Raw genomic sequence first — 14329 nt, 5'->3', positions numbered from 1 at the left:
GTTTTGAGTAAAGCACAATATATAGATGGATAAGTACGAGTTAAGGTTTCTTGAAGAAATAGCAGACAGAAGAATCTGGGAAGTCCTTCTGTGCCCCAGAGTTTTACGATTGGCGGAGCATATGGTAGCGCAAGGGACTGTGGTCGGCGTGGTTGCAAATCATGCACAACTGTAAAATCGAGAGCAAGAACAAAGGCTAGTTAGACTTAAAAATGTAGGGGACACTCTTGAGGTAATTTGGTAATTGGTATTAAGCAGGTCACCTGCCCTTGGACAGAAATAAAGGTAAATCCTGCAACATACCTATATTTAGGAGTTTTCGGTGTAAGGATAGTTAAGTTTTACTTCAGTCAGTAAAGTCAGACGTCTCCCTTGTCAGCGGGGTTTGTAGAGTCACTCGAACAAATTGTGGGAGAAATTATGGCAAGAAATACTTTTGCCGTTGTGGGAGTATGAGATCATGCAGTCCTCAGACGGGCTTCTACTTCAAAGTTTGTATTAAGCCTAGGTAGGGGTTTGAGGAGAGAGGTCACAAAGGAGCAAAACTCCAGTTTGATTTCACCTACCGTTTGTCAGAAATTCTGCTCGTCGTTTTGTTAGAAAATGCCTCACTAAGCATCCTACGTCCCACATGTAAATTTAGATGGAACAAGAACATCTACTTTACCTCTATTGCAACTTACCTCTAGAACTCTCCCCTTTATACCAGTTATAGGCCAGAACCGCCGTTCGTCATATATCATTTAAAAAAGTTAAAACTGTTTCTTTTTCTTTTTTCTCACGCCCTGTCAAGGTAATGGTGACGGGCCTGGGGAAGGGGATGCCGGCTGCTGTGTCCCGGAGAGACTCGACGGTCATGGAAACACGGAATACTGCCACCTGGTGTTCAAATGGACATATCGCAGGCAATGCCATACAGGTGCGTCTCAATATCTTAGAATATGGTAGAAAGTCAATTCATTTCAGTACTACCAAATGATATCGATTCATCGAACACTTGAGACAATACTTTTCAGAGGGCAAATTCATGCCTAACTTCTACATTAAAAATCATTTCCATTATTTCTTGTTTGTTATCAAATATTCTAGTTTCCAGAGATCATCGAAATTATACATATACAGTATATTTTAAAAATATCATGAACTATTTCGCTTTGAGTGTGTGTCGTGCATCTCTATAGTATGAGTTTCACTTTTTGAATTGAACTATTCAATTCAATTGAGCTTTGAACATCATTCAAATTTGTTGCGATGTCCCTGTATTAGATTCGATTTTATTGTAATTCCACAGACTACAAGCACCGAGACAACAAAATGCAGTTGAAAATCTACACAGAAGGGAAAAAAGAGCATAAAGTGCGGAATGTGTGTATAGGAATTGAAGTAGAAGGAGTTCTTCCCTCACTCCTCAACAAGACCTCGAGATACTTGAACTCCTCCACTTGGGGGAGGATCTCATCCCCGACCCAGAGAGGACACAACACCCTTTTCCAACTGAGGACCACAGCTTTTGCAGTGCTGATTCACATCCCAACTGCTTTACACTCTGCTGTGAACCGCTCTAGCGAGAGTTAAGGATCATGGCTTGATGAAGCCAACAGAACCACGTTATCTGCAAAAAGCAGAGACGATACTAAGATCGTCAAACCGGTCCCCCTCAATGCCTCGGCTGTGCCTCGAACATCCATCCATAAAGGTTATGAACCTTATGTAATCGGTGACAAAGGGCAGCCTGGGCGAAGTCCAACCCTCACTGGAAACTGATTCAATTTACTGACGGCCAGTGTTAGGGAGTAACAAATTACATGTAACGGGATCACTTAATTTAATTACAAAATTTCAGTAATTGTGATATTACTGGGCTAAAGTATGTAATTAAATTACAGTTGCTTTTGGAAATTGTGATGATTACAATTTTCGTTACAGTTCAAAAATTGCCACAAAAGCTCGGATTGATCAAATAGTTGTTTCCTTCCACCTTCTAAAGCTGACATTTGATTGGCTCTCTCTGGTCATGTGCCATTTTGCCGCTTTGTGATTGGCTCGCTCGTCAGGCACCATTCTGCTCCGCTACGCTGTTATGGCAGTCAGCAAGTTTGCAACAGTGCCACTGATACACAAGACTTTCATGGCTTGGAAATACAGTAAATACTACATATAGACAAAAAGATAAGGGCCGACATATTAGCACAGTGCAAAGAGCGCTTGCCGGCAGCGAAGGGGCTGTCCACGTCGGAACAGCCGACACATTTACAGGTTCGTAACCCTACCAGTTATTGGCACGCTGTAACTGGAAGCACTCAGATACAATGGAATCAGAATCAACTTGATTGGCCAAGTATGTTACAAGAAACACAAGGAATTTGTCTCCGGTCGTTGGAGCTGGTCTAGTATGACAACAAACAGCCACTATGACAACCCATAGATTTAGGACATAAAAAACACAAGTATGGAGCGTCATTGAGCAATAAAAGTGTACCACTGGTGTGGTGATGCAGATATAATAATGTCACATGTGCAAAGGATGCATGTGATTAATAATGCAATGATCTGGTACAGTGACGATTGTACAAATTTGTGCAGAGTTCTCAAACACATACTGTAAGTGGGTAGTAGTATGCAAACAGTACCGTGTGATACAACAGTGAGTGTGCAAACAATGTAGAAGTGTCCCGACAGAGATGTGCAAAATTGGCAGCATGTTAGAATGAAATTGTAATTGCAAGTCAACTGTTTAAGAAGTTAATGGCAAGAGGGAAGAAACCGTTGGAATGCCTGCTGGTTTTAGTTTGCATTGTTCGATAGTGCCTGAGGGAAAGAGCTGGAATAGCTGGTGACCAGGATGTGGAGGGTCCAAGAAGATTTTGCGTTTTAGTCCAGGCAGCGTCCAAGTCCTCAAGAGTCCAAATGCCTCAATAGCTCCTACGGCAGGCCATGCTTCCTCAGGACCCGCAGGAAGTATATCCTCTGCTGGGCCTTTTTTAGGATGGAGTTGATATTGGTCTCCCACTTAAGGTCCTGAGAGACTGTCATTCCCGGGAACTTGAAGGTCTTGACGGTTGACACAGGGCAGTTGGACAGTGTCAGGGGCAACTGTGGTGAAGGATGTTTCCTGAAGTCCACAACCATCTCTACTGTCTTGAGCGTGTCCAGCTCCAGCTTGTGTTGGCTGCATCAAAGCTTCAGCCACTCCACTTTTTGTCGATACACAGACTCATCACCGTCTTTAATGAGGTCAATGACTGTGACCTCACCTGCTGTGTCCGGCCCATCAGGAAGCTGTAGCTCCACTGACAGATGGCAGGTGTGACATTGAGGTGGAGAAGATTGGAGGAGAGGGGTTCGGGGATTATGGTGTTGAACGCAGGCAAACTGCAGGGGGTCCGGTAGGAGTCCTGCGATGCTCTTGAGATGGTCCAGCACGAGGCGTTCAAAGGACTTGATGTCCACAGATGTCAGAGCGATAGGTCGCTCGTCATTCAGTCCTGAAATTGCAAGTTTCTTGCAGGGTCGGATGATGGTGGAGCATTTGAGGAAGCCGTACTGGGTCGTACTGACCCACAAGCACTCCCTGGTTAGACAAAGCCTGACACAATTGCTCAGCGTCTGCATGATCCTTTGGCCGGAGTATTTTGTTAGGATTGGCATACGGCCAATGGATGGAACACAATGCAGAAACACAGAGGATGAACAATTACACAGGTTTTATTTAACCGAAAGAGCACACAAGTGTGAAGCACAACAATCTTAAGTAAAGAAAACAAAGACAACAATAAGATCTTTGTGAAAAACAAGTGCACGTGGATTGCAAATCCAAACAAAAGGAAGTGGACGGAGCTGCAGCAGAAGGAAGGTACAGGTTTAGATACGAAATACTGAATATTACCGACACAAGAAAGAATACAGATTGTGAAAAATCACAGAAGTACGAACTAATACAAAAAACAAATTCCTGGAACAACAAGACAGCGATCCAACATGTAAGAAGCGAGACTCACCAAAAGCGATGGCAAGAAGCAAAGCACTAAGTAAGGTAATACTCCGGCATCTTCCTTCCACTTAAGCTGCACCTAAATACCAAGCGAGGCAATTGCGACCAGGTGACGCAAGAAAGCCCCACCCACCAGCGAACTCGAGAGGACTGTGAAAACAGAGAATGACAACGCCAGACAGAACACGACCGATACTGTATCAAGATGCCCAGAAGGTTGTTGAATATCACTTTGGGCATAAGCATTAGGCAAATGCACACATTTTTTATTGATTTATTTTTTGACTTTGCTCATGCTTCTAAGTAAAATGGCACCCCAAAGGAGACGTTGGTAACGACGTTGAGCTTTTCAAATATCAAAGAACCCTGGTGACTTATTTCTTGTCTTCGTTTCTGTTTTCCCTGCTTAGGATCTTGATGCAGTGGCGGTAGCAGTTTACAAGCCGTGTCTGGCTCAGCTTAAATGCCATGGACATGATGGCCATGCCCGAAATGATGAAGAGGGAGGTGAGCATAAAAAACTTGGGATGATGAGGCACAATGTCTCCAAAACCAATTGTCGTGATTGTGATAAAACAGAAGTAGTAAGGGTCAAATCCTTTCATTTCTGTCTCCCACACTGGCAGAATCAACCCTCCAAGAAAAATGTAAGCAAACACTATGAAAAGAATAAGCACAAATGGTACATTGAGCGTTTCCATCGTATCTCCTATTCCTGTTAAGTCCCATATGGCAAATCCTTTGGGCAATGGCAGCATACGATTCAGTTCTGGGCAGGACAGGCTCCTGAGCAGGGGACCGGTTCGTAGGAGATTCTCTTTGGCAATAATCTTGTCAAAGATCTCTCTGTTTTTTTGGAGCTGCATGGAATTGGATTTCACATTCACTTGACTTTGCAACACTTCCCGGATGTTCAGCCCTTCATGAACCACCACGTCATGGCTGAAAACAATGGTACCATCTTCCAAGGTCTGATGGTTCGACTCCCTCGCTTGCATCTGAGTCCTTAGTTGGGACCAGCTGTGTGAGCGCAGGACTTTGAAAAAGGCGTGAATATGAACATATGCTTTGGTCATCATAGTAGCCAGGAAGTCACCAACATCAAGCATGATTAAAAGCATTAGCGGAATGCCCACCATAGCGTACAAGACACACGCCACCTTACCAGGCAGGGTGACTGGATAGATGGCCCCATAGCCTGCAAAGGACATGAAACAAAATGAACACTTTGAGCATGAGAAACACTCAACAAGAACACACAAAAATACTGTACAGTATTAAAAAAAATAATAATCTTTCGATCTTAAAAAAAGAATATATTCCTATAATAAGACAGCTTGGGCATTTTAATGTGCATTTAAAGAGTAACTGCTGCACCTTATATGGTAGTGTATGCTGATTTGAGGTTTTTGTTTGCCTGTTTGTTTAATGTGCCGATTGGTGTTGGATAAAACTATTTTGGTCTCTGGAAGTTTGGGATTTGGCAGCGCTGTATCTCCCCTTGGATAACAGTTCAAAAGGTGATCGCCTGGATGGAAGGGGTCCTTAATTATGTTCGACGCTCTGCAGTTAGCCTGATATGGGGAGGTATGCAAGAAGGGCGAGGGGGTAGGGTGTGGTATGCAGTTGTGCAGCCCGCATACCACACTGAGAAGGCGGTACGTGAGGATGCTGTGTAAAATGCCTCCGGTAGCTTCCTTTCCACATGATTCCTCTTGAGCAGTCTGACAAAGTAAATTGACAAGTGAGAAATGCTGACTTCTCAAAGATTCCAATAAACTGATTTCAAGCAACCACTTCCCGTCTGGAGTCAATTATCTACTTGAAACAGTGTACTCAAATAACGGGCGTTGTAGCTATGACCACATAATGTTGCTGACTAAATCCACAACAACACACAGAGGAAAATGTGCTTTTAACCCCGAATAAGCTTTTTGTGGTGATGGAAAAGCATTCTGCTCTCCCCTTTGAATTGCAGGCTTCAGCCATTAGCTGACTTAATCATTCATTTTACAACTGACTACCAACAGACTGGTGAAACGTTTCAACTTTTAATCCATACATTCATGCCAAAAGAAGGAATTGTAAAACTGAAACAAGAGAAGACTAAAGTTCCTCACATACCACTTTGCAAAAAATCCAAAGTATTGGACTCGTGGAGAGTTATACTCCAACCGACTGGGCCAGGTCCTGAGGCAGAAGCACTTTCCTGAGGCATCCACATGCGACACTTCATCTCTTTAAATGGACTCATGCCAATTTAGCCAACACCGTATGGTACTATGCAATAAAGTTGCCCACTCGACATCCATTGCAGCCTGGTCGTTCTGAAAGGGGGATCGCTCCATCTGTGGTCCCTCTGCAGGGTTTCTTATTCCTCCCCAAATGGGGTTTTGAGTTTTTCCTTGACCGATTGGGGGGTTTAGATCACAGGATGGCATCCATCTTTGTCAACTCTGGGCCTGTGAACCCCTTTGAGACTGTTGTGATTAAGGGCTATACAAATAAACTAACTGGAAGTGTACCTGCTCAATCTAATACGACCCAATGTAAGAGCTGCATCAAAAATTCAGCAGTAGTTCCAAAACATTTCAAAGATTTTTTAAATTTTTTTATTCACAATGTTTTCGTTATTTTATTTCACAAAACATCTATCCATCCATTTTCTTAACCGCTTCTCCTCATGTGGATCGCGGGCTGCTGGAGCCTATCCCAGGTATCTGGATAGGCTAAGGATCTAAACATTCCTCAATTAAATACACAAATTAAAGACAGCCTTGATGTTTCTTTAGCCATCACATAATTTCATAACGCATTAACAAATATGAAATCGGGACGAGCGCCTGGCCCGGATGGAATCTCAGTCGCATTCATTAACTATTTCTGGCCAATACTAGCTCCTCTATTTCTCAGAACAGTCAAGGAGATAAACGATAAAGGTCAAGGAGATAAACGATGTAGTCCCACTGGGGTAACCTCCAGGGGAGTGTTGGTGGTGTGATGGTGACCCGCCCATGTTCCGTGGGTGCTTGCGCCCACCTGGGTACCCCGCTCTGGCTGCTAGTGGGGGCGGTGGGGCCCCTCTGTCGCTCCTTGGGCCTGCTTCCTCCTCTTCTCTCTGTTCCTTGCGTCCTGCTGCGGTCGCCTCTTCCTCTTCCCGTGGGGGAGCTGGGTGGTCCCCTGCGGGCTTTGTGTTTTTTGTCCCCGCCTGGTTTGGGGGGGTGGTGTCCACTTCCCACACTTGGGGGCGGGTAGTGGGTGCTGGCGGAAATGTGGGTTCGCGGGGGGGTCCGGGAGTCGGTGCTGTGAGTCTGGGTGGGGCAGCCCTCTTCATCGGTGGTTGTCCGGCCTGATGAGCCCGACCTGCAGGAGCCATTTCTCTTAATCACTCACTGAGCACACGCTCCCACCACTCACTGTATATCGTTTTCTAACTAATCACATCTGGGCACATGTAAATACCAAGGGGTTCCCGGGGGACTGGTATGGGGTCGAGAGGGTGTGGGTGTCGGACCAGGTTTCAGCGCGTCTGTGCTGTTTCCCGGTCCGTGTGTCCGTGGCATTGGGTCCCTGCGGCCCCCACTGGGTGGCCAGTTGTCGGGGCGCCTCGGTGGGGTCGACGGACCGCCCAGGCTCCCTCGGTGTGGGACGTGTCCCTTCCACCGGACTGCTCTCGGGTGGACCCCTGGGCCTGATCTCACCCCTTGATTGATTGGGTGGGGTCCTCAGCCTCCACGGTGCGGGCACAGCAATTACAGGACACTTCTGTCAGTCTTTGTGCATGTAAAACGGTATCAATTCACTTGCATTGTCTGCAGGCACACACCCCTGGGTCTCTTTCACTGGGTGTGGGGCCACTCACTTATTGCGACAAATAACCCATAAATATGCAAATTGCTTGTGTATCCCCTCACTCATACTCTCGTCCTATGGACTTTTATAATTTACATAGTCACTCCCACACCACTTCAGTTGTACAGCCGGGTTCACGACCCTTGTCCTACATCCTTCTTCTCCTGTCCTTGTCCTGTCCTTCCCTCACAGGCTGTAGCACTACAGCCCCATGCAACACTCATATTTAATGCTTCATTGTTGTAGATATTGTAATGACTTACTTTTCTCATCCTGTTTACAATTAGTGCTTTGTCTTTTGTCTTCGTTTCTCTCTCCCCTCTCGAAACTTTGTTCTGTTCGACTCTGATTCTCAATAAACCTCAATTATAATACTAAGAAACCACAGCGGAAGCTTAAAAACTCCACTGTGACTTAAAAACTCAACTGTTCCGGCATAAAAGGGAAACATATCTTCCATTTTGCTTGACCGAATAGCCGAACAGGACCCAAAAATAAATAAATTGAATAAATAAATAAGTAAATAAAAAACATTAGGTGTGAAAGTTGACTACACATTAGATTAGCAGTGTCAAACGTACGGCCCACGGGCCAGAACCGGCCCGTCGGGGGGTCTAATCTGGCCCGCAGTCACTGTTCTGCCTATCACTCAAGTTTTAGTTCATTTATACGTATAAACTCCTATTTTGAAACTCATGCTTTTATTTTGACACAAGTACAATAGAACCGGAAGTGCTATTAATCGCATGACTTGACATGCACGAAACTGAGAGAGAGAAAAAAGATCGGTGCAGCGAGGCACGCCTCCTATTAATAAGCAGTAAGAGAGTGAGACTTTGTGTGAAGTAATGCCAATTTCCAGTATGTATCATATTATGTATTGTTTGTTCAGTAATTTCATGTGCAGTTAAAAATGAGTTTGTGAAGTTAATTGGGACATGGGTTTATTAAAGCCCGGATAAATAATGGTTAGTTTACAAACAGGGTTTATTAAAGCCCGGATAAACATGTTTAGTTTACAAACAGATCATGCGAGTGACTCGCTGTGGTGGCGAGCCCCTGACAAGGAAAACCTGGAAGTCTTAGTGAGATGTAAGCTACAAGATAATTTGATGCATGCTAATAGTTGGAGAGGGGTTTGCTAATTGTTTGTGCAGACTAATGGTAACCTCATATAAATTAATTGTTTGTGTTTTCAGCTTTTTATGGCAAGTTTGATTTTCTATTTTGTACTTGCTGTGGATATGTGTCCTTAACAGACATAGCAAATAAATGTATTTTGTTTGAATTTTTTATTTTTATTTCACTCTGGGCGGCACGGTGGACAATTGGTTAGCACATCTGCTTCACATTTCTGAGGACCAGGATACAAATCCCAGCCTCGCCTGTGTGGAGTTTGCATGTTCTTCCCGTGCCTGCGTGAGTTTTCTCAGGGCACTCCGGTTTCCTCCCAGATCCCAAAACATGCGTGGTAGGTTGGTCCGGCGTGGCAGGCAGTGCAACTGTGCACCAGAGGCGGCTTAGACCGGTGTTGGCAATTTCGTAGCCGAGCGCAGGCCAGCGGACCTAATAGTGGGCATACTGTGCTACTGTGGGTGTGTTTACAGCCAACTTAATTCACCACAAAAAAAAAACCGACTCCTTTTATTCCCTTTAAATGTGGCCCAATGACAGTCTTGACAGAGACATCTCTGTGCGGAAGAGTACGATGCGTAATCGCAGCGATCACGCGTGAGTGGAAGATTGTCACTACTCTGGCGATGGTGTGGCGGCAGACAATTCGAGTGGGTACACAAAATGAGCTGCTGAGAACCGCTGGCGACTTAAATACTGTGTCCACAGAGCTCAGGATCAGTCTAGCTGGGACCCATAAAATTCACCAAAATCACATTAGTCCAGCAGTCAAGCCAGTTAGATGTGATCTGAGCAGGCATAGGTTTAGACCAACTCTCTGCCCCCAAATTGTCACTCTGCCAGGTGCATCTCAATGGACACACCTTTGCTGTGCCGGAACGCCCAGCTTGGCTCGGACCGGTCTGCTAAATTGGCAAACGCGCAACGAGCCTTACGCTTGCACGAAAATCAGAATCCGCTGGCAATTGCACCCCATTGCATAGGCGCTGCCTATGAAAATCAAGCCCAATGTTTCCAATAGCACAGTGGGCTCTAGTTGATCTCAACTCTTATTTGAGATCTTTGGCTCTGACTGATCAGTTTTCCTGGGAAGTTGTCCCAAACTTGAGTTATTTAGGAATTAAAGAGGCCGCTATTGCTCTTGGGATTATTGGTGTCGCCTTATCCTAGTGTATGCTTCGCCATTATCCTATCGGTGAGCACTTGGGTCTTGTTTTTCCAGACGTATGTAGTTTTCAAAATCATGTCATTAATTCCCGTGAAGGGGTCATCTTCAAGATGATCAGTTTGCACAAAGTTGGAAACATAATTTTCCAAAATATCACAATGGGATAAAATTATAAGTACGGGTAACAGACTATTTGATTTAAGGTAGTCCCAAGTCTTTAGTTGTCTTTGCCATTGCAGCTAGGACTCTGCTTCCAATGTTTGAATAGTTATCTCACTTGGGGATACACTGGAATTAAAGTTTGCCATAGCCGCTGCTGAGATTTTGGGGTGTCAGATTTTGTGTGTTCTTAACGGTACTTGAAATTTTGATATTTTCCGCCATCGAGTCAATGTCATTATAAAGACAGTTTACACTTTAATTTGAGCTGGCCTTTTATCAGACTCTGAATATTTTGTTGTCCATACAAACTCTATGTAAACAATTAGAAGTTGCCAAATGAGATACACTGTGGTTGTCCTTGACCACACATTTCTAGCTTCATGAGTAATCATTTTAGGTTGGTTAATCCATGCTTATTCATTTGTAAGGAATTGAACTGAACTTACCAACTGTTGTGAATACTGTGCACACGAAGAACATGGAGCCAAAGAAGGTCCAGCTGTCAGGTTGCTGGAGCCATGAGGTCTGAAAACCATCTTTAATCATAAGCTCCATCTCCTTGACTATGTCTTGGTGGCTGTATGATGCGCTATCTATAATTTAAAAAAGTTCGATCATTTGTGTGTGAGGGGTAAGTAACCTCATTAGCAGATTTTGGATATGGATAAGTTTAATGTTAACCTGCAAAAGAATGCACACTCCATGCAGTAGGTTTGATTCAGGATTAGAGAAAAGCAAATGAGATACAGTCAATGAAACAGAATGCAATTGCAGCAATCAGCATTAATTGTCAAACGTACTGGTGCGATGTTGGACATGCCGGATAATTTGTCCCAAGAAGTAATGGTACTCCTGTTTGGTGGGGGGTGCTCTCCCTTCAATGTATTGGAACAAAAGCGCGCCCAGCGCTGCGTAAATGACCAGAGACAGGCACAGCATAATGTGAGGAAGCAGCTTCCAAAACCGCGCAATGCAAGCGGTAGGCTCGCAGATGGGGTTTATTTCTTGCTTGTCTAGCGCAGATTTCATTTTCTCCCTCCTCCTATGTCCTCGTCTTCTTCCACCGTTGCACAAGCTCTGACAGTTGCCGTTGGAAGCGTCGATGCTCCCGTCTTGCCTTGATGTACCACAAATGTGCTCAGGGTCTGCTTAGACAGTGTGCGCGCACACACACACACACACACACACACACATTACTAACACAACACTTGCACTCCCAGGGGACATCCACTATGTACCTAAGTGCCTTAGTGCATGGCAGAGAAGACACTTGTACTTCTTTGGAAATTAAGCTCACTAAAAGGCCTATAGCTATGGGTATATATATATATATATATATATATATATATATATATATATATATATATCCATCATCAATCCATCCATTATCTACATCGTTTATCCTCTCACTAGGGTCGCGGGTATGCTGGAGCCTATCCCAGCTAATTGCGGGCAGGAGGCGAGGTACACCCTGAACCGGTTGCCAGCCAATCGCAGGGCACATACAAACAAACAACCATTCGCACTCACATTCACACCTACGGGCAATTTAGAGTCTCCAATTCATGCATGTTTTTGGGATGTGGGAGGAAACCGGAGTGCCCGGAGAAAAGCCACACAGGCACGGGGACAACATGCAAACTCCACACAGGTATTACATTATTCGCTGTGAAAACAAGGTAAATGTTCAATTATGCCCCATCTTGTAATGTTACCAAAAGAAAATATATGTATCTGCACCTTTTTTCAGGATCAGCTCCAATATCTAATGGGTTCTTCTTTCTGGCGTTTTGGTTTTTCCTACCCCTCCCCTCCACAAAATCGGCAGTCTCTTTTGTGTTATCCTGATAAGTAATAACAAAAAATTTATGCAAAAGTACCAAATTGGACTTACAAATGTAAGACGGCAGCAAATCCAAGTTGCATGAATACATCACATATCAACAGTACGCCGCATAGTGGATGACATCAGTGCTAATGCTTAGGAAACACGATCTTCAAAGCAATTATATGAGACATCACGTTTGCATCATTGTCTTTGTGTGTGACATACTTTCCCCCCCCCTCCACACTATGTCATATGTTTATGCTGTATCATCCATTGTATATTCACGAACGATAAGAATATTGAATCAGCGTAGTTGTGAGACAGGATTGAAAAAAGGATTCACTATAGCTGAGAAAACAATAATTTTAGACCAGACCACAGTTGTAAAGTTGGAAAGGAATCTTTCTCCCAACATCAAATTGGAGCACAGTATCAAGATTAGGGATGAGAATCATACATGTAATCGAACGGGCATAATAATTGATTAATCTTTTTTTTCTGTCCAGTTCGGCTGTTCGGTGAAGCAGAATGGAGGATCTGTATCCCTTTTATGCCGGAACAGTTTTAATGTTGAAGACAAAGCACTAGTTGTAAACAAGATGAGAAAGGTAAAGCATTACATATCTCGAACAATGAAACATTAGATATGAGTGTTGTATGGGCAGCAGTGCTACACCCTGTGAGGAAAGGACTGGACAAGATAGGACACGACTGGACAGGACAAGAACAGGAGGGGAAGCATGCAGGACAAGGGTCGTGAATCCGGCTCTCCAACTGAAGTGTAGTGGGAGTGGCTATGTAAATTATAAACGTCTATAGGACCAGAGAGTGAGCGAGGGGATACCCAAGAAAGTCGCATAGTCATAACTCAATTGTCACAATGAGTGGGTGTTCCCACACCCAGCAAAAAAGTCCCAAGGGTGTGTGCCTGCAGACACATGCAAGTGAATTCACACCATTTTGCATGCACAATGACCATCAGAAGTGTTCCGAAATTGCTGTGCCTACACCACGGTGGCTGAGGACCCCACCCAATCAATCGAGAGGCAGGATCGAGCCCAGGCGTCCACCCGAGAGCAGATCGGCGGATGGGACACGTCCCACACCGCTGTGCCTAGAAATTCATTCCATAAAAGTTATGAACAGAATCAATGACAAGGGCAGCCTTGGCAGAGTCCCAACACTCACTGGAGACGAATCGGACGTGCTGCTGGCAATGAGAACCAAACTCTGACACCGGTCCTACTAGGACTGAACAGCCCGTATTATGGGTCCCGGAGCACTCTACACAGGACTCTCCAAGGAACACGGTCGAATGTAGACTGGTTGGGGAACTCCCATGCACCCTCTAGAACCTTGCAGAGGGTGTAGACCTGGTCCACTGTTCCACAGCCAGGATGTCAACCACACTGCTCCTCCTCAATCTAAAATTCGACTACCCGATGGACCCTCTTCTCCAGCACCCCTAAATAGACTTCACCAGGGAGTCTGATCCCCTGCAGTTGGAACACACCCTCTGGTCCTCCTCCTTAAACAGGGTTACCACTACACCGGTCTGCCAATCAATCAATCAATCAATCAACCAACCAACCAACCAATCAATCAATCAATCGCAGGAACTATACAAAACCCAATCCCTCCCATCCTCAGATATATAGTGGGTACGGAAAGTATTCAGAGCCACTTAAATGTTTCACTCTTTGATATATTGCAGCCATTTGCTAAAATAATATAAGAACTTTTTTTTTTTTTAGCTAATACAGCCATGCGTCTTTTTGGAAGTTTTTCACCCCTGGATCTGGGGATCCTCTGCCATTCCTCCTTGCAGATCTTCTGCAGTTCTGTCAGGTTGGATGGTGAACATTTGTAGACAGCCATATTCAGGTCTCTCCAGTGATGCTCAATTGGGTTGAAGTCAGGGCTCTGGCTGGGCCATTCTTAGCTTTGTGCTTAGGGTCATTGTCTTGTTGGAAGGTGAACCTTTGGCCCATTCGGAGGGCTTGAGCACTCTGGCGAAGGTTTTCGTCCAGGATAATCCCTTTATTTGGCCGCATTCATCTTTCCTTCGATTCCAACCGGTCGTCCTGTCCCTGCAGCTGAAAATCACCCCCACCGCATGATGCTGCCACCAGCATGCTTCACTGATGGGACTGTATTGGGCAGGGCCTGGTTTTCTCCACACATACCGCTGAGA

General features: G+C 44.7%; 1 protein-coding gene across 1 annotated transcript; it reads right to left on the bottom strand.

Annotated features, from left to right (window-relative positions):
• Positions 1-4365: 4365 nt before the first annotated feature.
• On the bottom strand, positions 4366-13951 carry kcnk18 (potassium channel, subfamily K, member 18). The gene is made up of 4 exons (XM_061690879.1): positions 13926-13951; positions 11108-11424; positions 10754-10900; positions 4366-5189 (listed from the first exon to the last, which is right to left on the bottom strand). Exons 1-4 carry the CDS (start codon positions 13949-13951, stop codon positions 4366-4368), a joined length of 1314 nt encoding a protein of 437 aa, XP_061546863.1.
• Positions 13952-14329: the final 378 nt, after the last annotated feature.

The sequence above is a fragment of the Phycodurus eques genome, chromosome 11, assembly GCF_024500275.1.
Source record: "Phycodurus eques isolate BA_2022a chromosome 11, UOR_Pequ_1.1, whole genome shotgun sequence".
NCBI lineage: Eukaryota > Metazoa > Chordata > Actinopteri > Syngnathiformes > Syngnathidae > Phycodurus > Phycodurus eques.
Note: the sequence above shows the minus strand (reverse complement) of the source record. Positions and strands in the feature narration are given on the sequence as shown.

What these genes read in the sequence shown, in the direction of transcription:
- kcnk18 (XM_061690879.1), bottom strand. Translation starts at nt 13,951, where the DNA reads ATGGCAGAGGATCCCCAGATCCAGGG. An exon ending in GAGGATCCCCAGATCCAGGG is followed by an intron (nt 11,425 to 13,925) that starts GTGAAAAACTTC and finishes TGGTACATCAAG; the next exon opens with GCAAGACGGGAGCATCGACG. An exon ending in CACAGTATTCACAACAGTTG is followed by an intron (nt 5,190 to 10,753) that starts GTAAGTTCAGTT and finishes TGTCCTTTGCAG; the next exon opens with GCTATGGGGCCATCTATCCA.